General features: G+C 35.4%; 1 protein-coding gene across 3 annotated transcripts in view; it reads left to right on the forward strand.

Annotated features, from left to right (window-relative positions):
- The first annotated feature begins 6,189 nt into the window (after positions 1 to 6,189).
- The window catches only part of LOC131048527 (glycosyltransferase BC10), a 33,526-nt gene continuing 12,932 nt past the window's right edge, over positions 6,190 to 26,783 (forward strand). The window contains exons 1-10 of one of the 3 annotated variants that reach the window (XM_057982499.2): positions 6,198 to 6,627; positions 7,030 to 7,491; positions 9,599 to 9,706; positions 12,316 to 12,416; positions 12,560 to 12,631; positions 12,919 to 13,009; positions 13,704 to 13,784; positions 21,188 to 21,247; positions 21,369 to 21,491; positions 21,682 to 21,720. In XM_057982499.2, the coding sequence (XP_057838482.2) occupies positions 7,063 to 7,491; positions 9,599 to 9,706; positions 12,316 to 12,416; positions 12,560 to 12,631; positions 12,919 to 13,009; positions 13,704 to 13,784; positions 21,188 to 21,247; positions 21,369 to 21,491; positions 21,682 to 21,720 (1,104 nt within the window). In that variant the 5' untranslated portion in view covers positions 6,198 to 6,627; positions 7,030 to 7,062. Of the gene's footprint in view, positions 6,628 to 7,029; positions 7,492 to 9,598; positions 9,707 to 12,315; positions 12,417 to 12,559; positions 12,632 to 12,918; positions 13,010 to 13,703; positions 13,785 to 21,187; positions 21,248 to 21,368; positions 21,492 to 21,681; positions 21,721 to 26,783 lie in introns of all 3 variants that reach the window. The other 2 variants (XM_057982498.2, XM_057982500.2) reach the window with 2 other exon arrangements.

The following is a 26,783-nucleotide window of genomic DNA, read 5'->3' on the forward strand; positions in this document are numbered from 1 at the left end:
CACCTCAAGGAGATCAGTTTGAACTGGTCAGCAAGAGTAAACACAACAGAAACACACAAATATGATGGAGGCAATGCAGAACATATAGTTTTATTGCATGAAATTTGATTACATCGAACTGGTAACAACTGGGGTACAACATACCGACACACATGCCTGGTAGAATAGGTCACTACCGGGACCTTGAATCGCACGATCTATCTTCTAGGCACAGTTTATCTATCTAATACTTTGATTGATTCTAACTTGATTACATTCTAAAGCATGATTACAAATATATATATCGATCCAAAGGATCCAATCGGCCCAAAAGGGATCAAAACCCAAAGAACCAGACCTAATGTGCAAAATGAACAAGGTCGGCCTTCACTAAGAGATTCCTCCAAAAAATCCAAAGGATGAAACATATAAGATCGACCACACACCAAGAGACATTGAAATCAACGCTCAAGGCTCCGCAAGCTTCAAAATGGGTTCCAATAGATCACCATTATAGGTCTTAGGCAACCGATAACAAAGGAACAACCGGTAACAAGAAACTGTCATGAAAACTAGTAGCGATATCTTGCTGGTAAGTTATCCAAATATGATGCGGTCTGAAAGCAAGAAAGATGATCAAGTCTTCAAGTAGAATCCAACTCCACAAGATCCGGTGAGCCAAAACCGAGACACACATAAAGGAAAACTGAAACTGCAAACATAAAACAAAACAAAAAGGAAAATGTTTTTGGTTGATGCAAGATTGCTGTGAATCGAGGATGCTCCTGCATCAGACATCTGGGGTTAATGACAAAGTGAGCCTCTCACTTTGCTGGGGTCAGAGGGAAACCAAGGCGGTCTACCTCTGCCTGAGAAATCCAAGATGAATCTTCAACCGATCTGCTCTTCCACTTCACAAGATATTATTTGTATTGACTATTCCGGGTATTACGCCCAATCCTACTATCCAAAATATTTTCAATCTGATCCGGTTCCTTCCGGGGCAATTGTTTCTCAAGGTCTACAACACTGTCCTCACTGAATTTTGGTTCATGGTACTCATGAAGATCTACAATGTTAAATATGGGTGGCAAAATTTCAAGATGTATAAGGTGATCCGTCGACACAAATGGAGTAAATGTTGAAATGACAGTTGCAGACACTCAATAAATTTAGAATTCTTGATTGTGAAACTCATTCTACACCCAAGGAATTGATAGTTGAAGCTTTGCGACAACAACAAAAGGTCCAGAACACTTACAAGTTCTCCTTAACAAGTAAGTACTGCATTCCCCCAAGGCTTTGTAAGTTGTTAGTGAATTTGAAGAGTAGCCCGGTTGAGTTCAAGCTAAAATAGAATAAGCGACAATGCCTCGAAAGGCATAACACTCTAAGAAAAAGGGTGAATCCTCAAACCCTAAGGAAAAGAAAAGGCCACTACAAAAGTCTATGTTGGATATGTTGCCACAGTCATAAGACATAGGGCCTAGAAAAGTTTTTAGAGATAGTTTACAAGGTTGTAGGGATGCCCTAATTCCCATGGTCAGGTGGGATTTATTTTGGTACTTCTATTGTACAAGAAATGGAAAGGTTCTAGTGTCAAACCCATGGAACTTGGATCTATCCAATGTAATTGTGCCAAATGTATATGTGGATGTTGAGTTGATTCAAGTGTTAGAAAAACATTATCATCTTGTTACCAGGACTGTTAGAATGCCTAGTGGAAGTCCTTTGCTAGTGGTAACTAGGTCAACCATTATGGATTGTTTTATGTTGAACAAGCATGCCATAACAAAAGTTGAGCTAGGAAGGTTTGAAGAAGATTATGTCAGGTTAAGAAAAACCTACAAGAAGGATGAGCTCCCACAATACCAAATAAGGGGTTTCAATAGTAGGACTATGAAAATTCTAGGAAATGAGCCATTTGCTATGGATAAGTTTCAAGTTAATTTTCAAAGAACATATTTTGCCCTATGCCAGATATTGGGGGAAGATGAAAAAGATAGAATGCCAGTTGATTTGATGCACATGGCTATGAGAATACATAATTCCAAATTGAATCTTGAATTTGATTTTGCCCTAGAGATTGAGGGGAGAATTCACAAACAGTTTGTTGCAATGAAAGAGAAGAAGGGGTCATGTGACTTCCGACACTACTCATTGATATGTCATTTTATTCTACATCAAAATGGGCAACCCGTGGAAAACAAGTTGAAGTTGGGAATGGTGGACAATATGGGAAACCAAATGCATGTCTAGATGTGGTGTTATGTTTGGGATAAAAAATATAAAAACAATGATTACAAGACATTCCGCGATGTGTTGTTTCAGTGATGCTTTCTTTAAACCACCTTGTTAATATATTGTCACTTAAGACTATGGAATTGATAAGGCCCTTAGCTATGAAACTTGAAGTAGGGCATAGTCACAATTTTTGGCGATTGGTTCTACATGGCCGAGTACACCTTGATCAGGGTTTATGGATGCCCACATGCTCCTCATCAATTACCATTGTTTGTATCTGATAGAATTGCATTCCTAGAGTTTATGTGACAAATGATGTGGATGGGAAAGGAGATAATGGAGAGGCAGAAAAGGGGGACTTTCCTACCCCACATTACTAGATATGCTAGATTCTTTATTGGATTAGATGTCCTTGGGAATTGCAAAGATATTTAAAAATAAATTATTCTTTGAAACTGGGCCAGGAGAGATTATGTGACCTTGAAGGTCACATTAATTTTGTCAAAAGGAAAATATTGACTAGTTTAGGGGTTTCTCATGAGGTGTTCTTGGATGAAGATGTAATTAGAAAGTGTGTAAATTTTGATAATATCTTTCAAAGAAGAAGAGAATGGAATATCTTAATAAAATTGGAAGAGGAGAAAAGGAAAAGGGATCCAAGTTTCCCTGGATTTTTTTATTGAAGAACCTGATATATGCTTTTTGGTTTTATGGATATGCTCACTGACTATGGTGCTTCTTGTTTGTCACGCTCCCTACTCTTTTCACTCAACCATGGTCTTGGAAAATTGCACATCTTGGACTTTCCTCTTGCCACAATGTAATCACCCAAAGTTTGAGGCAAGTCATTATTAACTTCATCTGGAGGTTTAGATGTCTGACTGTTTTTTCTCAGTCCTTTTTTCCCCTTCAAGTTGATTTGTTCGAGCTTGACCCTCCATATTAATGTTTTACAAAAGGCTCCTCAGTTAAACCCAGATTATATTGGATCTTTACATAACATTCAAGCTCAAATTATATCAGGAGAATTGCAACAATCCAGTTCTGAAAGTGTCAATTATTGGGCCTGGCGACAATAGTGTGCATGCTTATTGAGGTTGATTGGTTCTATAGAGGTACTATATCCCCGTTCCTGTTGGCAAGAAGATGATGCTATTCTTTTTTGCTTATTTTAGTTGCTGTGAGGTTTCCTGTAGTTGAATTTATCTGGTTACTTTGCAACATCCTACTGCCTTGTAGCTGCTTTGCAACATCTTGTTGCTTGCATGTTGTTTATGTTACATGTCTGCAGGAAAATATTTGCATTACTACCTATTGCTGTTTTTTGTTCATATGTTGAACAACATAGATTTTTTAATATTTTAATTCCTTTTTCTTTATTCAATAAAAAAAGTTTTAAGTTGAAAACAATACAAAAATACATGCCAAGTAAAATAAAATAGACACAACATAAAGTATTTTTCACTAAAATAAAGTAAATAGAATATCTCAATTATAAACACATCAAGATTAAAATCTATTCTTAAATATATTTTTTAATATCTCTCAATATTTTTTAAGATAATAATTTTTATTTAATTTTTAAGATACTTATACTTGTAAATAAAAATTATAAATTGATTTGATTTAAAAAAGATTAGACACTGATGTGATATAAAAAATAATAAAAATGTCTTTGTCTAATATATAATAAACATACATGTCCTACTTATATATGCACAACACTAAACATATATATTAAAAAATGATGTATATATTTTGAATGTATGCATATCTTTTCATAAATATCTATAACATTTATATTACTCATATAAGACTTTATATACCACCTTCATCAAAAGTTCGGAGAATGAAAGTGATATATATTTGACAATATTAATGGATATTTGATTATATTTATTTATTAGTTAAAATTTAAAATAATGTTATATTATAATTTTTTTAATAAATATTGTCAAATGCACATCTATAATAGATAATAGAATACATATTGATAGCTCATTTATTTGGAGAAGGCAATTTACCTCATAAATGTTTACAACAATCCCAAATAAAAAGTAAGGATAAGCATCAAAGTTGAAAATGAGTCGGAAATACCGAGAAGAGATTGATGGAAAGAAAAAGACATTTTATATATAATTATTTTCTAAATATAATAAGTATGCTATGTTTCCATATGTAAAAACTTTACACACCATTTACAATCAATATGTAATTATTTTCTAAATATAAGTATGCTACGTTTCCATATGTAAAAAACTTTACACACCATTTACTAGTCTTCAAATCACAAGAGGTGAGGTTTGGTGATTGACAGAATAGATACCCCTCAATCCTCAACTCTTTTTCTATTGGAGTAAGCAATTTCAAATTACAAAGATGAAAACTAGTTGTAAGCAAACAACTGTTACAAAAATACACACACCAACATGATGCCAAGCAACAATTAATTGCTACCAAAACATTAGAAATAATAGTTACATGATATCATTAGCAAAGTAAATGTCCCATGGATACAATCACATGATATCATCAACAAAAATAAAAGTCATGGCTGCTATCGTCTTCAACAAATAAAATCATGGCTGTTGCCATCTTCAACAAATACAATCATGGCTGCAATAAAGGTTCCACCATTGTGTACAATCCGCTCCAAAGCAATGTCCATCATAGTAACCTACAAAGTGGCTTCAAATGCCTGGATTTGCACTTGCAAATCGACCAAATTATTTTGGAGATCAGAGCTGGCTTGGAGATAATTCTTGAGGATAGTGACTTGGAGTGAGATATTCTTAACAAGCATCAAGACCTCAACTTGTAAGGGGAAAAAGGTGTGAGAGAAGGAAGCTAAGCAACAAACTCTCCAATTGAAATTGAGGATAGTTTGTCCGAGGGGTACTGAGAAATGATGTTAGGGTGTTGGGAAAGTCCAAGAAGTGTTGATTGCCAAGTCCATTTTTGAGGAAAAATAACAGAGAAAATGGAGGACAAATGGCACCAAAGGGTATGAGTGTGAAGACAGAGCCAGAAAGCGTGCTTAATAGTCTCTTTTATTACAAAAGGGACATGAAGGAGGGAGAGTGATGAAAGAAAGATGATCCCCAGTAGTAGACGGTCTAATGCGAAGAACTTTCCATGCAATTAATGAGATTTCAACATACAACCTATACTCTCACATTAAATAACAAAAACAATATTATAAATGACATAAAACCTTCTATTAAAAACAAATATATCTATTTAATTATTTTATAAAAAAATTCTAAAAGCTTATGGAGAAGGTGATGCATAGTGCTTAATAGTCTCTTTTATTACAAAAGGGACATGAAGTAGGGAGAGTGATGAAAGAAAGATGATCCCCAATAGACGGTCTAATGTGAAGAACTTTCCATGCAATTAATGAGCTTTCAACATACAATCTATACTCTCACATTAAATAACAAAAACAATATTATAAACGACATAAAACCTTCTATAAAAAACAAATATATCTATTTAATTATTTTATATAAAAATTCTAAAAGCTCGTGGGGAAGGTGATGCATAAATTCTAAAAGCCCATGCTGAAGGCGATGTCTGAATTTAAAAACCTTGTGGTGAAGGTAATACATCTAATATAAAACTAATCATTTGAAATTGTCTATTAATTGCAACTTCTCGTATATGTATTCTTTTTGTAGGTGTAGCGATGAGAGTGGAGGTTTCACACGCTATTTTCTCGGTCTTTTGATGGCAAACCGGCGCTTTACACACGAGCTTTACGAATATTCTCCTTAAATACGTAGGTTGTTTTTATCTTTTAATGAAGTATACCTGGCCGTATGCCCCGCCAACGCCGATAATCCAAATTCGGACATGGCCCGGTCAACACGGACTCCTCCATTTGTTAACCAATATCGTCCTCGGCCAGCAGAGCTTGTCTCTCGCACACAATCTCCACCGTCGGAGCACAGCGCCATCGGACGGCCAGGAGTCCTCCCATACGGAATTTAACCATTTGACCGGGCCCTTATCAACCGGAGTTACTGGTAGTCGTGAAACGTCCGAGAGATCGCGAGAATCGGGTCGAGGAAGAGGCGGACTGGCGGAGTGAGGATTTGTTGTATGTGCCGACACACACAGCTGAAAAGGCACACCAAGAATACAGCTAAAGGAAACAGCAGAATTTAGCCGATCCGAGGTCGCAACTTCGAATCCCCCTCTCGCCTCACGCTTTTCTCTCAGTCGCTAGTGTCACGGGTTCCTCGTCTCTCTTGAGCGGAAAGTAGAGTTGGATTTCACAGGAGTGCAAACGTTTAATGCGATGAGATGTGTGATAGTGACTTTTACGGTCCGTAAGAGCGAAATTTGGCCTGCGCGATCTATGGGAATCTACAGGCTGGATTGATTTAAGAGTTTAAGAGGGTAAATTCTGAACCAGAAACTTCAAGCTTTATCTGATTCTTTTGATTTTTGGTTTAGGACTTCGTGGCTGGCCGTAAATGTAGTAGGCTATGACTGTGAATTTTAGATTTAAGTTAATTATTGTGATATGAAATGGTGGATTTTAGAAATCCATAAATGCCGTAGGATATGGCGTAAATAAGTTAGGTTATGATCGCAGCTTTCAGCTTTCTTTGATTGATTTGGTATGCTGTCAATATCTTTTTGCCTACATGTCTTAGGTTATATCAACAAGCCCGTTAGGTTATACTGTAGTTCGTAACTTTTAAAATGAGGAGTTGATGCAGCAGCAAGCGATGATTTAGCGAACCTGATCAAATGTAGTAGGTTATGACCTCAAATATTTGTGTATGCGTGCTTCAGGAGATTGTTTCGTTTGTCTCTGATATGTAGGAGATGAAGGTGGAGTATCCATCGGCGGACTGTGTTGTGTACGGTGTGAAGAAGGCGCACGAACAGCAGAGGAAAGGCATGGTGGGAACACCGCGGAACAGGTTGGCATCGAGGCGGCCGCTATGGGTTGTAGCGCTGATAATCCTGGTGTGCCTCTCCATTCTGGGGGCCTACATTTATCCTCCCACATTGCTTAAGGTGAAAGTGTGTCCTGCCTTCTGCGGTGGCGGCCGCTTTGAGGGCCTGTCGCGCACTCCGCCCTCTCCTCCTCCTCCTCCCAGAATCTTCAGCGACCACGAAATAGCAGCTCGTACTGTGGCGGCAGATATACTGAAGATGCCTTCGAATTCCATCAATGTGCCAAAAATTGCATTTATGTTCCTCACCCCGGGTCCCCTGCCTTTCGAAAGGCTCTGGGAAGAATTCTTCAGGGTACGTTTATGCTTCTCTTCTCTGTTCCTTTTTCTGGTGATGCTCTCATTTACTTTTAAGGTCCTCTGGTGTACAAATCTTATGCTTGAGAGGGTCCTATCTTTTAATTACAATGTAATCGGGCAGTATGACATTTGAAAACAGAAAATTTACCGAAAATGTCTCGGTGATATGATTACCAAAATTTGGTATTTTAACATAAATCTTTTATTCCTATTTGGGACGAAAGGAGATTTTATGGGGTATTTGCTTTTAAATTGGATTTTTCCTTCTTTTTCCAGCTTTATGGCTTTTGAATGTTTGTGTTATTTGCAACGGATGTAGCGGCTTTTTTTTTTTACTTCCTTTAAATTCTTTTGATTTCTGATTTTGGATATTTTACTGAATTGGCTCTTTTTTTTCCAAAATGTTTTGGTTGGGACGTAGTCATACATTATGACGTTTAAAGGAAATTTAAATTTTCAAAATTATAGAATTTTTTTTCTGTAATTTATTGCTTAATGCAATTTGCTGTAATTTTTTTAACAATATGTTTTATGAATGTTTGCTCTAAAATATTATTTACAATGAATATGAATAACTTTAAGTGCTTTAAATGAACAATAAAAACATAATATATTCTGTTTAAAATTGCTATTTTTTATACTTTCTGGAGTTCGTAAACTATTTTATTTTGGATAAGGTTCTTGGCTTTTTAATAAAAAGCTTTGCTTTGAACTTTATAGAGAATAATTATACAGTATATATTAATTAAATAAAATGAAATTTCAACTGAACTTTTAAATTTTATCGATCAGGTCAGAGCCACAGCAAATTATTTATGCTGCTTAAGCTGGCAAGCGGATCTTGTAGAACAGTAGAAGAGACTACATGATTAAATTTTAACATTAATACTTTTAACCGATTTTATGTTTTTCCATTTTAATGATAATCTATTTCTACTAAACATTTGAAGCTTTAGTTCAAAGTAGGTTGCTGCCAAGGATAAAAGGAAGGTTGTGTCATCCACCATTTTGTGTGTTACAAAGATACGAAGAAGGGATAGAACTTAAAAAACTGCAAAATTATAGCTATGAACAGAATTTTTTTAGCATCTTCTTAATAGTGTGAAGTATGCTTCTGTATCCTTCAAAATTATTGGCTTAATTTGCTGAATATTTGCTAGGCGAGTCTTTCCGAATGCCTCTGTTACAAAATATCTGAACAGCAAATCTAGAAATCAATTTCAAAAAATACATTCTAAATGGCAGAAATGACTTGAATCTTTTTAACTTTTCAGTAATTTTGCCAAGAAATTATCTAAACTTGAGGTGGCAGTTGATTCAGTCATTTTACTTGTAATTGTATTTAAAAACTTTAATCACCGTCGCGACTGCTCCAAAGCCAAAACTTACCAAGAATTTTAAAGCTAATAAAACTCTTCCTAAATTACTTGTCAGTTTTCTTATTTGTTTCCTTTTTTAATGGATATTTTCAAATATTACAAATTCAGTTTGAACTTCATATCTTGTAATAATCATTTTACCTTTTACTATCTTATTTAGTCTGTTATATTTCAAGGTGCTTCCCACTTGCACTTGTAAATCCTTAAAATATTATTTTTTTAAACTTGGATGCATAGAAACAAAGAAGAAATAAGTCTGTCTAGTTATTTTTTTGGTTTGATTCATGTTGGTGTAACAGGCCTCTTGAACTTGGGATGGAAATTCTATATATGGTCTAATTGTAATCATGCATTTTAAATTTGCTTTTTCTTCGCCCAGTTTCTGTCTTCTACTAGGTTGCACAGGTTCTTGGTTATAGTAAATAAAAAGAATGCATGCCTTGGAAGAACAATGTGTGTAAGCCCATTCTCACGAATGACAGCTTAACTAAGTCCACTTGTATATCACAAGTGATCGGTTCTCCTCTTCCTGGGAAGAGGGGAACTTGAGTTAGGTAGACGACCTGCAGTCTGTGCTTTGCAGGCTCTGCCTGAGATTTGGATTTTCGGGATAATGTGCAGTTGTTCAAGGCATGGCCAGAGCTAATGGGTGTTACTTCGCGGTCTGGTGCAATTGATTATAGAAATTGACACAACATACACATTTGCACCTTCAATTGCCAGGGGCACGAGGGCAAGTACTCAGTTTATGTCCACGCCTCTAAGCGGAATACACTGAAGACAGCGTGGAAGAGCCCGGTTTTTCTTAATCGCGATATCACCAGCCAGAAGGTAATTTGAAATTTCCTTGCTTTCTTTTTTAATTTATCTATGTAACAATTCAAATGCTGCTTTTAGTGTGTGCTTGCTCAGGAGTATTTTTATGTTCATTTTTTGTGAGTTGACATCATGTATACTTCATCCGAGAATAATTATTGCTGGATTTAAACTTTTCATTCTTTTGGTCACGAAACACTTATATTCCTGCAACTACCATACATGATATATTGAGGTCCTGATTATCCCTACCCCTGCAAGCAGAGACAATGAGATAATGCTTCTGAGATGTTCGATTTAAAACAAAAGATTCTGGTATCATTCCACTCGCCGAGAGTCAAAATCTTCTGTTTTTGGAAAATGGGTAAACACTTCTGTCATGCATTAATGTAATTTAACTTTAATCCTGCTTTCAGGTGTGGCTTACTTGATTACCTTTTACGTAACTTTCTATTGTCAGGTTAATTTTAAAATGGCCATAAATGCTCATTCCTTTTTAATTACCTCTCCAATGACTGGATTGTTGAATTGGTGGGCCTATTGACAAATTCCTAACCACAGCATTTACTTATTAATTTACAGTTTATTTAACCAACCTTACTATGAACGTGCACGCTAGAAAGAGTGAGATACAACAATCTCAAGTTTCAACAGTTCATAACAGTTTTCTGTCTGCTGTGTTTCACAATCTGATAGCTGCTCAATTTATGGTATGTCAATTATAGGCTATACAAATTTGTAATTTCTGATGATTATTAGCTGGATACCAACTTGAGTAGTTTTCTCTATCTTTTCTGTAATGTCCATTTTTGTAAATGCCCTAGTTTTTGCCCCTAATCACAATTCCAAGTAACTTTCCTACTAGGGTTAGGAACATAAACTTAATCATAAGATATCTCTAATTTATCGAGGAAATTCAAACATAGGGAAGCTAAGATAAGGTGACTTGATAAGGTAAGGTGCCTTAGAGATCCTTTACCCTAGGCCCAAGAGTGGATATACCATCCCTCTTGGCCTCATGTGGCCTGTGCCATCCATATGAGGTGGGGTGCCTAGTGAGGTGTCCTATAACCATTCCCCTTCATCTTGCCATCTATTTACCGCTTCCTTTGATTGGACTTCTTGGTAATTAATTCTTCATGATAGAGGGTTGAAGTGTATTCTCAATAGGGTGCCTGGAAGTCCGTCCCTTCTAAAGCCCAATGGCGGTAGCACCCCTTGGCCTCATGGGACCATTCGGTCACCACCATAAGGTTGTGTACCTAGAAGAGTACCCCATCGCCATTCCCCTCCTTGAAATCCCTTATCCCTCAACCATGATTGGAAAACATCAATCAAACATATAAAGGTTATACATTACTATCTTTATCCACAATATACAAACATTATGCATTACTATCCTTATCCGCAATATACAAACATTATGCATTATTATCCTTATCATATCGCAGGTATTGATATCCTTCTATGCTGAATCGGGCTGTGGATGTCTGAGACTGATTGTCTTCACCTTCCATAACCATTAAGTCACCACTTTTCATAGGAATTGAGGCACCACTTTTAATAACAATTAAGCCACCACTTTTCATTGCTGCTTTTGAGAATAATATATTATTATAATATATTATTCTCCAAATTGATCTCCCTTCCATCTCTTCCTCAATTGAACCTTCTCCCCTTTATATCTTCCCATGTGAGGGAGAGTCAGACCTCTTCATCATATCTGTCCTTTGCAAGGGTCACAACCTTTAATAATTATCACCCTTTGGAAGAGTTACAACCCTTCATCATTTCTGCCCAATAAAAGAGACAACCTTACCTACTTGCCATCCCTTTCTTCCTCCATTAATCCTTCCTTGATTCCCACGCTTAATTCATTTCTTCCTTCGTCCTTATCCCTTTTTAAATGATCTCCTTATATCTCATGTTTGAGAGAGTCACAACTCTTCATTCCATGCCTTTTGACCATTCATTAACTTAATTACATTTTAATTATATTATATTTTAATTATTTTATGTCTATTATTATTTATTATTAAATCCTATTTTAAAATGGGGACATTACATCTTCTTATCATAGAAAGATCTAACTTTCAGCATACCTAGCTTCCTTCATCCTGCTGAACCAACAATTGACAGTACATGAATATTTTACTTGTTGTCTATTGAGCACACCTCGCTTTCTTCTTGCTCCTTTCCATCCAAGGAAGGTAAGACAATCCTTGCCATATTACTTGCAATAAATGTGAGGTTTCAGTTTCACGTTTTGCTATTTATTTAATCTGTTCGAAATGGTCATCCTTGTGTATGTGATAAGTCTGACCGATTATTCTATCATATTTATTCCTCACAATATCCAACAATGTCTATTGGAGGGAGTTGGCTTTTTAGTTGCTTGGAATGCCTTTGGATTGATGCCGTGATTTCTTCTCATTGTTCAATAAATTTGCTCCTGAAACTTATGAAATATTTGGGAAAAATAACATGGAGGAATATTTGGGTTATGTAAAGATTTTATAAATATTTTGCTTAATTTCTTTTTGGGAATCTCCATTTGTCAGGCAGGTTAGGTTTATTTGGCTCAAGTAAATAAAAATTGAAAATTAGCTTTATTTTTTATGCAGGTTGATTGGGGAAAAATTACCATGGTTGATGCTGAGAGGAGGCTTCTTATGAATGCACTACAAGATGAGAACAATCAACATTTTGTCCTCCTCTCGGAAAGGTGTTAGTGAGTCAGAATATTTACAAGTATCGATGTTATGTAGGGAAAATCTTAGTTTTGCTTCTTAGAAATTTGTCAATCATGAAACTATTGTGCACTTGCAGTCACAATGTATGTTTGATATTTTGGTTTCTGTCTTGCAGCTGTGTGCCCTTGCGTAGTTTTGACTTTGTGTACGATTATTTGATAAGACACAATGTCAGCTTTGTTGACTGGTAAGATACTTCCGGTCCTTAAAACTAAGGAACATGCCTACCAATAATTGTAATCTGTAAAGTTGTGCTAGAAAATGCTGTGCGTGGCTGACTGGCAAGGTTTTAGCACCCTGACAAGTTATGAAATTGCACTCATTCTTTTTGTCATCCACCCCTACTTTTCTAATTAAATATGTAGAGGGAAATATGAAGGGACTTCTCAGTTGGAATCAGACTTTTGAATGTCCTACTTGCATAATCTTTTTCTTTGGAATGATTATTACCGATTATTTTGTTCTCTTTTCCAGCTTTGATGATCCGGGTCCCCATGGAAGGGGCAGGTATACAGTACCATTTTTGCCGGAAATATATATCAATGAATGGAGAAAGGGGGCTCAGGTGCATATGTCCTATAATTAATTAATTCTATTTGAAGTGACCCTGTTTAAGGGAAATTAGGTTTTTTATGCTACTTATTGTCATTTGTTTTGTGGTAGTGCTTACATCAAGAAATAAATAGAGAGAAATGATTTATCATTATGAAATTAATATTTCTAAAGTTAATTATTATTCTCGGTAGATTCCACTTGATTCAATACCTTAGGGAAATACTTTTTAGATGTGCTTAATCCATCCATTTGGAACAATTACATACCGTGGTTGTTTAAGGAATCTATGCCAGCCCTTATGACTACGTAAACAGTGGAATTTTACATGTGTTCTGGTCAAACTTTCTTTTGTGTTATCCATAACACTATAAGAAGTATAGTTAATTGGGATGTGGGTGTACGGGCATTTATACAGTAGGGGTTCACTATTAAAATTAGAATACGTGAGTAATGAATAGCAGCAAGGCTGTATGTTATATAAATGTAGTCACTGAAAATTGGAGGGCTGGGGACCTTGTTTGTATAGTGGAGTTTCTTGGTAACCATGGAAATAAGAATATTGAAAATTTGGACCAGAAAAACAAAATAAATGTGCAAGTTCTGACTAAGATGCATTTTTTTCTTATCATAAATATACTAGCACAGAACTTGTGGCTGTGTAATGTTTAATTGTGGCTAATTGCTGCATTTGTGTCTTGTTGCAGTGGTTCACGGTTAAAAGACAGCATGCACTTCTTATAGTGGCAGATTTTGTCTACTACTCAAAATTTAAGCAATTTTGCAAGGTACACTTCTATAATGCATTGTTCTATTTCTAATACTCGAGGAATAATAAATGAAGCTCACTTGTAGTTTTCTAAATCCTTATATCCACAATTACTGTGGACAAGATACAGGCAGTATGCAGAATATAGTAATATGCACTAATATTTTATGAGCAATCGGAAAATGCACTGAGACATTGGAAATTGAGAAACATAATCAGTGCCTAATAACCCAGAGTAATTTACTATAATTATGTTGCTAAAGATTGAAAAATTGCAGTACATCTAAACACAATAGCTGAGACCAAATCATTATTTATGAACTTGAGCAAGAGGGGAGGATCCAAAACTAACAGAATATCTTTTTTTAGATACAGCGAAACATATTGAATAAGGGCAATATGGGCAACAGGAGAAATATGCTATATGTGTATTTGGTAAGGGGAAGATAAGAACATAGTTGTCAAATTCATTATGGTAAATTTATGGATTTCAAATTTAAACGAACATTTAGAATATAATTGAGAAAGTAATTGTGGACATTTTCTAATTTATGCTTCATTATTAGTAACTAGCAACGGAAAAAATGATATATAGAAGTATGTGCATCGAAACAAAATTTATATGTTCTGTCTTTGTTTCCATATAATGATTTGTATGTTGTAAGCATGGTTCGACAGTGTCTCGAGATGGGGGGACAGTGGGGATGGGTTTTGAGGATCGGGGACCAAGGGCATAGATTTGGGGATGACAGTGCAAATGTATACTGTACAAACAAGGGCATAGATTTGGGGATGACAGTGCAAAAATAATAATAGAAGTATGTACAAGGAATAACAAATAAAACTCTGAAATACAAACATATTTGACATTGCATTGAATGAACAATAAAAATACTGAATGTCCATTTAGTTATATTATATTCACAATGATGATTACATACAAAAATACAATTGGCCAATGGCCCAATGCCTCAAATCAACACTCAACCCCAAATTTTGCACAAATTTCTTATCATTCGAACTGCTATAGTCCTCAAGCTCAAGATCTTCCAAAGCAATACCAAGCAGTATATGCTACATCTTCATCAACCTGTGTTGGCTCTGCTGGCTCTACATCTGACTGTGCTTCTGAACTCTTCTTGTACACAAGCATGTTGTGGTCAATGAGACACAAGGCACTATGTATAGCTACAAGTTTCTCTGCCCTCCTAGAGGTAAGTTGATTCTTTGCAACAGAGTGGATGAAATATAGGTAGATCAATTCCTCTCAGCAACATAAGAACTAGAAGCCTAGGACAATAGATGAATGGTTGATGTGTCAGTCAATGAATTAGGCCCAAGGCCCATGCACAGTCCACCATAGAATTGGATCCTTTTGTGCCTTAATCTCTCTATTCATCTGGGCCACTTCTGAATATTCCCTAAGAGTAGCAAATTCTATTCGCTCAGTATCAATGCTGTTGGCTTGTGTAGAATCATACACATTTGGAATGACCTTCATGAACCTTGCCTTCATATTAGCGTCTTTCATAGGAGTAATCTTGCTTGGTCTTTGCATATACCACTTCGGGTTCAATGCAGAGGTAGCCATGTGCAAGGGAGTGTTGAGCTTCTCCCATCGGCGATGAATGATTGGTTGAATGTGCTCATTGTAGAACACTAATGTGAGCTCCTTATCTTCTACAATGGCCTTCATTTGGTCAAGCATATTGTCAATGCCCTCATATGTTCTCCAAGGTTAGGTTCATTTACATCTTCATATCAAATAACTTTAATAACTGGAGTAATGATGGCAACAATATATTTTTCATCAGCTAAAAATATATCACTCTTCACCACCTCCTTCACCCTCCATTCTTGCTCTGACCATTAGGTGCGAAGCCTCTTGCAACTCAAGAACCCTCTCCAAGAGATCGAAGTATGATATATATCTAGTCTCCAGGTCTCAAAAACTCCTTTTAGAAAAGGTCCTAAAGAGTGCATGATAAGTATGGCTGTTTTAGATAAACATCTGCACATCTCTAGCATAATTAACCACATCTTTTCATACTCCATCTAAGACTGGTCAACATGACAATTTCATTACTCTGATCACAACCACTTAAATATGGATAAAAGAGACAATTTAAGAAGCTAAATGTTCAACTGATATTTAATTAGAGTTTAAACAAGTACAATTTCTTGTAGCTTTACCTGTTGTAATTCTAGATAGCTATACTGTATACACACGTATACCAGTTATTAGCCCACCATGTGCTAATCTTTTTTGAGTGTAGCATATACAAAGCTGGAACAGCAAATTTTCCCACAAAAGTCAAAATTGACCTCTCAAATGCACATTTGCTTCTTGCTGGTGATACTTTTCTAGTTCAGTCTCTTGAACTTTTATGATTTTGACAGTCTTCATGAACAATGCCATTGTGTCATCTCCAATCAAATTTACCTTTTATGGTGTTACATTACCTTCACAACAAGAAGTCTGCTTTTTTCATATTCTTGATCAAAAGTGTACCCCTCAATACATCAAATAAGAAGTGCATCTGTTTTTTTATGACTCTTTATAAGATTGGATATATTATTATATTGTGAATATCACCCTCTACATTTGTAGGCATCGATGTGAATGCATAGGAGCATTACAAACCAATCGAAGGTCCAAAATTTATGAGGCTAGGCACACATTATCTTTTGTGTCCTGATGTAAAGTACTAGAAGTCAAGAATACACGAGGATGCATCTGCACCCTCCATACCACATGGCAAAGACAGGGGATGTCTGTTGGCCATGCTTTGTTCTTGGGGAAATCAGGGATATGTTGTGAGAATTCTAGGTGATGAGGTTTGGTGTCCTAAGAATGTTTGGCTATCCTTGGGACAGCAAGGGACATCTGTCCTCTGATTGTCCAGGGAAGGGCTGGGTGGCCCCTTTAATTTTAAAAAATCACCCTTTTCAAAAAGAAAAGAAGCAGCATGGGCTGGACCACAAGCCCCTCCCACAACCCTTATGAAACCCTAAACACACACTTGTATTTGACCCACTCACATGTTTACATTGCTTTCTTAATTACCACAATAATCTTTGCATTTGCAGCTGTGAGCTTGAAGAGAAAGGATAGCTGAATATCTTTATGAAACCAATGGAATTTAAATTTTTACTGCTGCTATACTTGAATCGATGAACATTGAATGCCGAATTTGATGCATTATATGAATGTCTAAAATTTGAATGTTGATGTCATGCATAGTTTTAAAACTCACTCAAAACTTGAAGAAATTTTGAGCACTAATGAGTCAGAAAGAAGGCCGAGAACTTGCCCATTTGTTCGTCTACGCTGAGTTTTGCGAAGTTTTTGGCAATAATGAGTTGAATTTTTTTTAATTTGTTAGAGTTTTTGATGAGTCACTGACTCCAGTTCAAAAATGGGTCTGCTAAGCTGTGAGTTTAAAATGTTGACATCATGTATAGCTAAACTTGTTGAAATTTCAATTCTATCTGCACTCTGCCACCTCCCCTTGCCCATCCCCCTCCTTCCCTCCCATACCCAATCACACACAAACACATCATATATGTGTGTGTGTACACACACACACGTTGCTGGCTTTCCCTGTTCCAAAAGTGGCCTCTTGGACAGCTATTCCTGAAACACATCTTGCTGTCCTTGCCATGAAAACACTATGGAACATAGCTAAAAACCAAATAATACATATCTACTTATGTTTGATGATGGATTTGGCAAAAAGAAGTTTGTTCCATGGGGACTAATCCTTGGGGATATGGGTGACATCATAGGGAATTGGAGGGGATATCCCTCTTTCCAGGACTGGACAGCATGCTCTATTTTGTGCATATAAATAAAATAGGTAACCTTTTAAGGTAAACATGCTAGAAAACTTGAAAAAGCTACAAGGGGATGGATTGTCATTGCAAATTCAGCACTTTGTATTTACTTTTTAAAATTTCAGCTGCTTTTAGTTTGTTTAAGTTATTTAAACTGACATCCCCCTTCTGAAATTGCTGTCCCTAAAAATTGGAAAAGCTTTTGCAGTCCTTGAAACCATGTTTCTACATTCCTGTGTGCTTCCAATAAAAACTTGGAGAAGCACTACAAAAACATGATTTTGCTCAACTAATCTGTACCCTTGCATTTTAATTGCAGTTCTCATGTTTTATCACCTTTTTGAAATATGTTGCTTCTGGATTTAATTGTGGGTGGATATACAGGGGTTATTGTGAAGCTTTAGTAACATGTATGACGTTTTTGTAACAGGTTGAAGCATGCCTTATTTACTGATAATTAGTTCATGCAGCCAACTGGTACATTAGCTGGCTTTTTGGATTTGATTGGATGTCACATTGAATGAAAGTGTACGCTTAAAAAAGCTTATCATTCTTTCTTCTTTAAACAACACTTGGTATTATAGCAACATTTGACTTGCATCCCAGGCTTGGAATTGCATCGATGGTTTATGTTTTGTTCAATAAATATTTTTTTAGGAAATACCTTTACAAGATCCCTTCCACGAAATCTGATAGAAACTGCCAAAGGATATGCTTTACATGCAATATTCTTTCTAGTAATTCGTTCCTTGTTTGCATTCTCTCTTTGTCCTAAGTAGGATTGGGAGTTAGAAGACCCTATATGGGATTTGTACAAATTGCGTTCATGGTTTCCATTTTGTTTAACTATTTTTTTCCTTTTTTTTCTTCTAGAGAACATCTTTACATAATTTTCTTTGACTCAATCTGACAAGAAACAGCCAACAGACATGTTTGGCATGTAATCATCATTTGAGTAACTCATTCCATCATTGCTTTTTTTTAACATCAGAATTAGGAAGAAGAGTCAGAAGACCTTGAATGAGATTTGTATAATTGCCAACTGATAGATAAGACTTAAAGTTCTCCTTTATGAACATCAATTTATTTTGATTTCTCTGGATATGCTAAGGTACAAATAAAAGCTTGATCTCAAAGATGTGTTCTTTACGATTGGTGAATGATCTTGATCATAGAAGCAAAAATCTCCAAAAAATCTTGATTGTACCCAATTTTTCGTGAATTGGTCCTATGGATGATTTTTTCCCTCAAAAAGCCAAAAAGTCTTCTCCTCTTAAAAGACCGTTGACTGCTATTTTTAACAATGTTTTTGCATTTAAATTGCGAAAAATTCTCGTTTAAATAACTTCTAAATGCTTAATCAATCTCTCACCAACCAGTAAAACCTTCAAATAGTATTTTCAATGTGCACATCACAAGGATCTTTCAATTTAAATCAACAAGATAAAGACTGTTAAGTCTATTTTATTTTGGTGGAGCTTCCATCTAAAGAGATAGTATTTAACTACTATGACATGTGGATGCTCTATATTTCGAGGTTATATTTTAGCTCGTGATTCTCACTTCATATTTTGTGTCGACTTTATCATGGTTTAATTTTATCTATATTTAGATGCTGGGATTATTGTCAGTACCATCAATACGCTGTAACACATGGTTTAATTTTGTGTCTACCATTTAATTTACATCGAATGTTAAATTAAATTTTCAAAGTGCACATCAGAAGGATGTTGCAATTTAAACTAACAAGAAAAAAATTATTAAATCTGTTTTATATTGGTAGGGCTTCTGTGCAAAGAGATAGCTATATCATGGTTTAATTTTATCTATATTTAGGTGCTGGGATTATTTTTGGTACCATCAATATGCTGTGACACATAGTTTAATTTTGCATCTATTATTTAATTTACATCGAATGTAAATTCTAATTTTCAAATTGCACATCACAAGGATCTTTCAATTTCAATTAACAAGATAAAAAATGTTAAATTTGTTTTATATTGGTAGGGCTTCTGTCCAAAGAGAGTATTTTATTGTTATGGCAGGTGAATGGTCTATATTTTAAGGTTATATATTTGCTTGTTGTGTCTTCTTCATATTTTATGGCTTAATTTTGTGTCCACTTATCTTGATTTTCTGCACAACTTAGTTGTGAAAGATTGGTTGGTTATTTGGTCCAAACTACATTTGATGGTCTTATCTTTTTTCTGCAGTGGTAGCCTTGTAAATTAGTTCTCTAGAAAGGAATAAGCCATATTCTTGGCTAAATGGCTTAAATTTAATGCTAAATTAGGCTCTTTGTCATATCAATGCTTTGCTTGATGAAATAAAATGCTATAGTTTCATTTTTTTACACAGTCTCATTATTAGAAGTGAAGAGATAATGCTATGTGTAGGTCATTTTTGTTTTCATAACATTTTATCTTTATCTCAAGTTGTTGTACAAAAACCCTTGGCTGCATAAAAACATCAGCCTGATGTTTATATGTAACCATATTGCACAAAGAGGTCCAATCTATGTGACATCAATATCTTGGTCATTGTGATTTTGTATGCTTATTTTGATATTATGCATATCTACCCTAAAATTTGTTTTGTGTCTATCTTCTACTTCTACTTCTACTACATATGGGTCAGTACTTTGACTAAATTTAAAGGTTTGGTTTAATAGCAAAGAATTTGAAGGTTGGGTTAGATAGCAATGCTTTTGAATGTGACTTGGTTTTGTATCTTGAATCCATGAAAACACACAATTCATGCCCATTTGACTCTACCTGTTATGAGAAATGGTTTATCTTTTATCGATTGATTAGATTTTTATTTGGATGATAATATATTCATTGAACTTTCCTACTTGAAAATTTCTCAGTGATAAAATGAATTTTTATCCTTCTAGGATCCAAACATGTTTACAGTAGTTGTTTTGAGGTCTTACTAAGTTTTCAAAGGTTTCAGAGTTTGTTATTATAGTGCAGTCTCTACGGTTAAACATTCTTTTGATATCAATAATAATTTGGATTGCAGTGTTGTTAGTAGCATTTTACCATCCACTCACATCATCAACAAGACTAGAGGATTACTCACATATCATTAAGTGAAATGTTTTATTGTTAACTCAGCAATAACTTTATCAACTTCATAGAGAAGTTACCAAATAATCATTTACTAGAAAGCTTACATGCTACATTGCAGTCTGCTATTTTAGAAAAACTTTTCCTTTGGACAATTAATGGGCTAAATTTTTTATTTTTTTGCTCTCTATATCTCTATACTATAGAAATGCTTATAAATTTAAAAGCAAGTAGTTTTTGTCTCTTTTTAACAGTTTTGACTGTTTTTTTAAATTCATTTTTTCCTGATTTTCCCTGTTTAGATCCTGATTTAAAAAAAAAATATTTTACTTTTAGTTTGCTGATTTTCCCCCAAAAGATTTTTGCTGCTATTAATTCTTGACTAAAAGTTTCTGTCACTTTACTTGATTTCTTATTTTATTATAAAATTTTAGTGGCGATGATGTCTATAATCACAGTAGAAATTGTATAAAAGAGTAATGGTAACTGGCTGACACATATGTCTTGATTGCAGCCAGGTGCAGAGACACATAATTGCTATCCTGATGAGCATTATGTTCAGACCTTTCTCCATGTAAGCTCATAAAATTTAGTTTTGCTCCTAACCTTTCACTAATTGTTTTCTTGGGATTTTATTGCTTGAAGAAAATATCTCTTACTTGGTAGATGGGCCTTACAAGATATTTCTTTCTCAGATGATGGATCCATCTGGAATCTCAAATTGGTCCGTTACACATGTGGATTGGTCGGAAGGAAAATGGCATCCTAAAAAGTACTCTAGAGATGAGATCAACATTAAGTTGCTGAAGAATATTCAGGTAATCTTGCAGGAAATATTTTTTTCGAACTTAAAGTTTTTATGGGCCAAAAACATTATGTTTGAAAGTATATAACTAGATAACTTTTATTTGCATTTTGGTGATGTCTTTATAAACAGCATGAAATGGTTGGTTTTGGACTCAATTTTTCCCAATTAAATGAACAGAGTTACATAACGTGAATTTGCAGGAACTCGATGAGAACATTCACACCTCTAGTGATGCAAAGGTAGAGCTTGAATCCTTAGAAACTCTTACCACTGTTGCTTTTTGTTTAAGCATGTTAGCATAAGTGAAAGATGCTATAAGAAAAAGAGAAATGCTGGCTATTATTATTTTATTATCTGAGTTTTCGAAATGTTGGAAATTTGTTTTTGTTATGTGAGTTTTCGAACTTGTTGTAACCAAGTGCTGTTAGATGTGGGACTTTTCCCTTTAGTTGGAAGACTTTCTTATTAACTGTAGTGGAAGTGGTCATTCGATTTTATTGCATTGGTGATATTATCTTGTAGCATCGTATACAGGTTAGCTGAGGACATTTTAAAAATCTCATTCAGAATTATGCTTGTACTTTGTATAGGCATTTGATACATCTTTTCAACATTAATTGACAACTAAGGTGCCGGTTGGTGTATTGCAGTTTGCTATTTTTAAACCTGAGTTTGGTACAGCTGTACTATATATAATTTAGAAATATATAAGTTACCTGGTTTGTGTACAAAAAACCTATATATATAACCTTCATTGTCTCCAAATTCCCTTTATGTCCCCATTATATCCTTAAATTTCTAATTTTTTTAAATCGTAAGAGATCTTTTTCTTAAGCAATCAATATATAAATAACATTTATTCCTCAAAAAAGCCCATCATTAATTAAGGAAAACTTAAACTAATTAAAGAAAAATAGAAGGAAATATTATATAATAAACGCACTTGGAAACCATTAAATTTATATCTACACACACACACACTTGGAAACCATTGAATTTATATCTACACATTCTTCACAAAAGTTCATTATCAATGGAGGAAAGCTGAAACTAATTATACCCACACATTTCTTGCAAAATTCATTATGAATAGGCAAAAGCTAAATCTAATTAAAGAAAAAATGGAAGAAAAGATTATATACATTTCAAAGCCATTATATACATATAGATTTACACTCACATTCCTTAGAAAAGCCAATTATCAATTGATGAAAGCTAAAACCAATCAAAGGAAAAATAGAAGAAAAGATTACATATATTATGACATATGGACATACGCACTCTTTAAAGCCATTAAAATGGTTACATATAACCGTTAAATTGATATGATATCAATATGGGTTGAAATATGATAGAATTTCTTCAAACCTTTCATTTTAAATAGTAACTGCCCTAAATCTCCAAAAAGATATAGGCAAGATTACTCATTACATAGAACGAGAAAACCTCAAATCACTTGACCATCATCCTGTCAATAAATTCCTCATAAGAAATATTACCTTCAAAATCTATCTTAACCTCCTAAGTCCACTTGCCAAATTCAAAGGGCTTGAGCTCCTATCCAATGTTTGTGAGGATATGAGAGAATCTAGTTATATAAATCACGCTCATTCCATCTTTGTAAAGCATCTTTAATCTACATGTGAAAGCTGCCTCCATTCATGTTGCATCACCATGTTTACAAAAAGAGGGATACCAATGGTGCTACCAATTTGTTTGATGATGTTGGCAATTTTTTTGAGAAGGGCATGATATTTGCATTTGTAGTGGGACACCATTATAATACAAGATTTTAATGTGTTTAAAAAAATATAAGTTGTATGTTGGGTTCTTCATGGGTTCATTTGGGAGAAATCCACAATTGTTTGCATGTGCCTTGGCATAGTCCCTTCGTGAATTGGTCACAAACTTGGATTAGGAAAGAATCAAACCTAGATTTGAGCTTGGTAGGGGATTAATCGATAACATAGAAAAATAGTATTTTCTATGGGCATTTGAGGAGGAGATTAAGCCTGCCATTCTCTACCAGCCCGTATAGAGCCTTTTGCTGCTTCTGCATCCTGAAAGTGAAAGTGGCCTCCATCTTTCAATGCATCTTGAAAGTGAAGGTGGCCTCCATCTTTCAACCAATCTGCACCTCACATAGACAAAGCGAAAAAGAGATTTGAAGAAAATCTTCAATCTTAGCTTCCTTAAAAAGAAAGCCAGCTTGTGTGAACTGTCATTCACATAAATACCGAGACACCAAATTATAAATGTGCTTTGCTTTAACCATCAAATCACCACCTTCATGCAGAGTGTGAATAGAATCATTAAATATGCTTGCTTGAATATAATCCACTATCCTCGACTCGCTTCACCGCCGCCACTACCATCATTAATGCATACTACTTACGAAGGACATGTTATAACTTCCCCTACCAAATTTTCAAAAAACACATTAAAAAAGAAATCTTCTATTGAAGAAGATACTCACGTGTCCCCAATACCCCTTAATTGTCGTCAGATTTCCAATCCTCATGAAAAGAATTTGACCTCTCGGCTTACAAACATAAACATTGGCTCATCAATATTTAAAGTGATTCATCTAAATTTAAATCACCATCAAAAACTTCAAATCTTGAATCCTCCACTTGGTTAAAAGACAAGGCCCATTTAGATAATTTTTCAGCCACCTTATTACCCTCCCTCCTAACATGACTGACCACAACATCTTCAAAAGAATTCAAATCCTCTAATACTAGTGATAAAAAGCTCTGCAAATGCCAGGCCTTAATTTCTCGATTTTTGATAGCTTGGATTATGATCAACAAATCCCCTTCCAGATGTAATTTTCTAACACCCAATTCCCGAGCACACCGGATTGCAAACAAAGCTGCATATGCTTCAGCTTCATTATTAGTTCCCTTCCTAATACGCTGGGCCCTTAATTTCACCAAATTGCCACAATGATCCCACTCAAATGGATTAATCCCTCTTATTACTCTGCTGTAATTATTCCAGGCCCCATGTCTTATTTTGATATTTGGCCATAACTTTTGAATCCTCTTGTCCTCTAGAGTGAAAGGGTCATTCATGGATTCCGGCTGGGAAGCTACTGCCCGTAGAACCTCTTCGATTGCTTGATCAATTTTGCTTGGAAGACATCGAGGAAAATGAGATTCCTCCTAGTAGACTGAATTTGAATGTTGCCTTTGCTGACAACCGTATATTCTTCCCCGCCACCAAATATAATAGAATCTGAATAAGGCTGGTAGTCAGTGAATCAGTCTTGACGGTGGGTGAAATGACGAGAGGCACCTGAATCAATATACCAGGCAGACGATTTGACATGATCTGCGGGTCTTTTAGCCATGAAGGTGTAAAAGGCAGATTTTGTCTGCTCAGTGTGTTCTGTACTGTTCGCTTTGGGCTGCGAACTAGATTGCTTAGCTTGGGCAGCTAAGCGCTTCCGACATTCAACCTTCGTGTGACCATACTTGTGGCAGTAATTGCATTGAATGTTCTTTTTCTTGGAGCCTTCTGATGCAGGAGCAGAGGGTTTCTGCTGAGAATGAGACTTGCCCTTATCCTTGTGAAAAGAGTTAGCAGCAAAGGCTTGTTTTGTGGAGGTGGAGCTGGAACTGCTATTGAATTGCTGTGTCCACCGATCTTGCTGAAGCAAAAGTGTGCAAAGATTTGTAAACTTCAGATCAACACCAGTAGAAGTGATGTTGAGAGTTTCGATAAAATGCGTGTAGGACTTGGGTAAACTTTTAAGGGTGATTACCACAATGTCCTCTTCCTCCATCTTGCGTCCAATGGTAAGCAACTAATCACGGATTTCCTGAATCCTATTTAGGTGATCCTGGAGCGATTTCCACTCATCCATGACAATAGAGAACAGACAGTTCTTGAGAAAGAAGGCCCTGCTTTTATCAGAAGTCTCATGTAGGGTTTTGAGATGCGCCCATATCTCAATAGTTGTTTTGTCGGATGGAATTTGAGGGAGCTGATCATTAGCTACGGATAATTTGAGAAGCATCATTGCCTCCCGATTGTGCTGGTCATATGCAACCTGATTAGGACCAGCTGTAGTCGGACGCTGAGTAGTACCCAAAACCACTTGATCGCTGCCGCGATATTCGAAGATGGTTAGCATCCGTTGCTTCCACGTGCTATATTTCCGACCATTGAACTTTTGATTTCCCTCGAGCAAAATATTCGAGAGAGATGCCATGGCACAAATTTTTGTGAAAAATGTGAAAAACTGAGAAGGCACGTACTTCGAGGCAAAATGTTGGAGGACCCAAAAAAATGAAGAGGCTTCCAGAAGAGAGCTTGAAAAAACCAGAAAGAATATGTTGTCGGAATCTAGATCCGCTGGCTTGAAAATCGAGGCACCCAGAAAAAACGGATGATAGCCTAGTTGATCTCTTGAAAAACCCACCACGAATCTGTGCTCAGAAATTTTTTTCGACTGAATCTGGAGGGTCAAAACCCTAGCCGAGAGTCAGAAAATGCGGGTTTGACCAAGTTGCAGGTTGCAAAAAAAATGTTGGGTTTGTATTGTGCCGAAAACCCTCGCCAGACAGATGCAAACAAGAAGAATCCTGTTACACGGGATGAACACAGTCCTTAACAACCTCGAAAAAAAGAAGATTTAAAAAAAAAAAGGGAAAAAATTCTTCGTGAATTTTTGTTTGAAAAACTTTTGAAAACAAAAAGTTTTCGGAAATCTGCAGCAAAACCAAGAGGCCTGAAAAATCTCAGAAAAGAATTCACAAATTCTTTATTCAGGGTCTGATACCATATTACAAAGTAATTGGTAAATATTTGCTTAATATTAACAGAGATCAATAGATCTTTATATACAAGAAGAAAGATGCCATTTCCTTAGGAAACAATCGTGAAGAATAGAAACATTCTATTCTAGCTAACAACTAACTAAGTATTTACAGAATATTACAGTAGATAACCATTAACAATAAATAGAAACTATCTATTATCATAATAGAGTTATGCTAACAAAATCTGAAATGCAACACAAATAAAAACTGACGCACTAAAATGAACGTGAGATTTATCCTAGGAAACCCTTTCAGTAAGTACTCAAAACCCCAGAAAAACAGTATATTAAAAATATAATGTTTGCAAAATAATCAGAATTATCTTGTGCTGATCTCGCTTCTTCAAATTAATGCTCCAACTGGCTAACCTAGTTCATCAACTTGTTTCATACACCAATACAACACCTAAGTGTTAGTTATATAAACACAAACCTAGCAAGTGCTTTTTAGTATTTACAAACCATGGTCACAAA

The sequence above is a fragment of the Cryptomeria japonica genome, chromosome 2, assembly GCF_030272615.1.
Source record: "Cryptomeria japonica chromosome 2, Sugi_1.0, whole genome shotgun sequence".
Classification (NCBI taxonomy): Eukaryota; Viridiplantae; Streptophyta; class Pinopsida; order Cupressales; family Cupressaceae; genus Cryptomeria; species Cryptomeria japonica.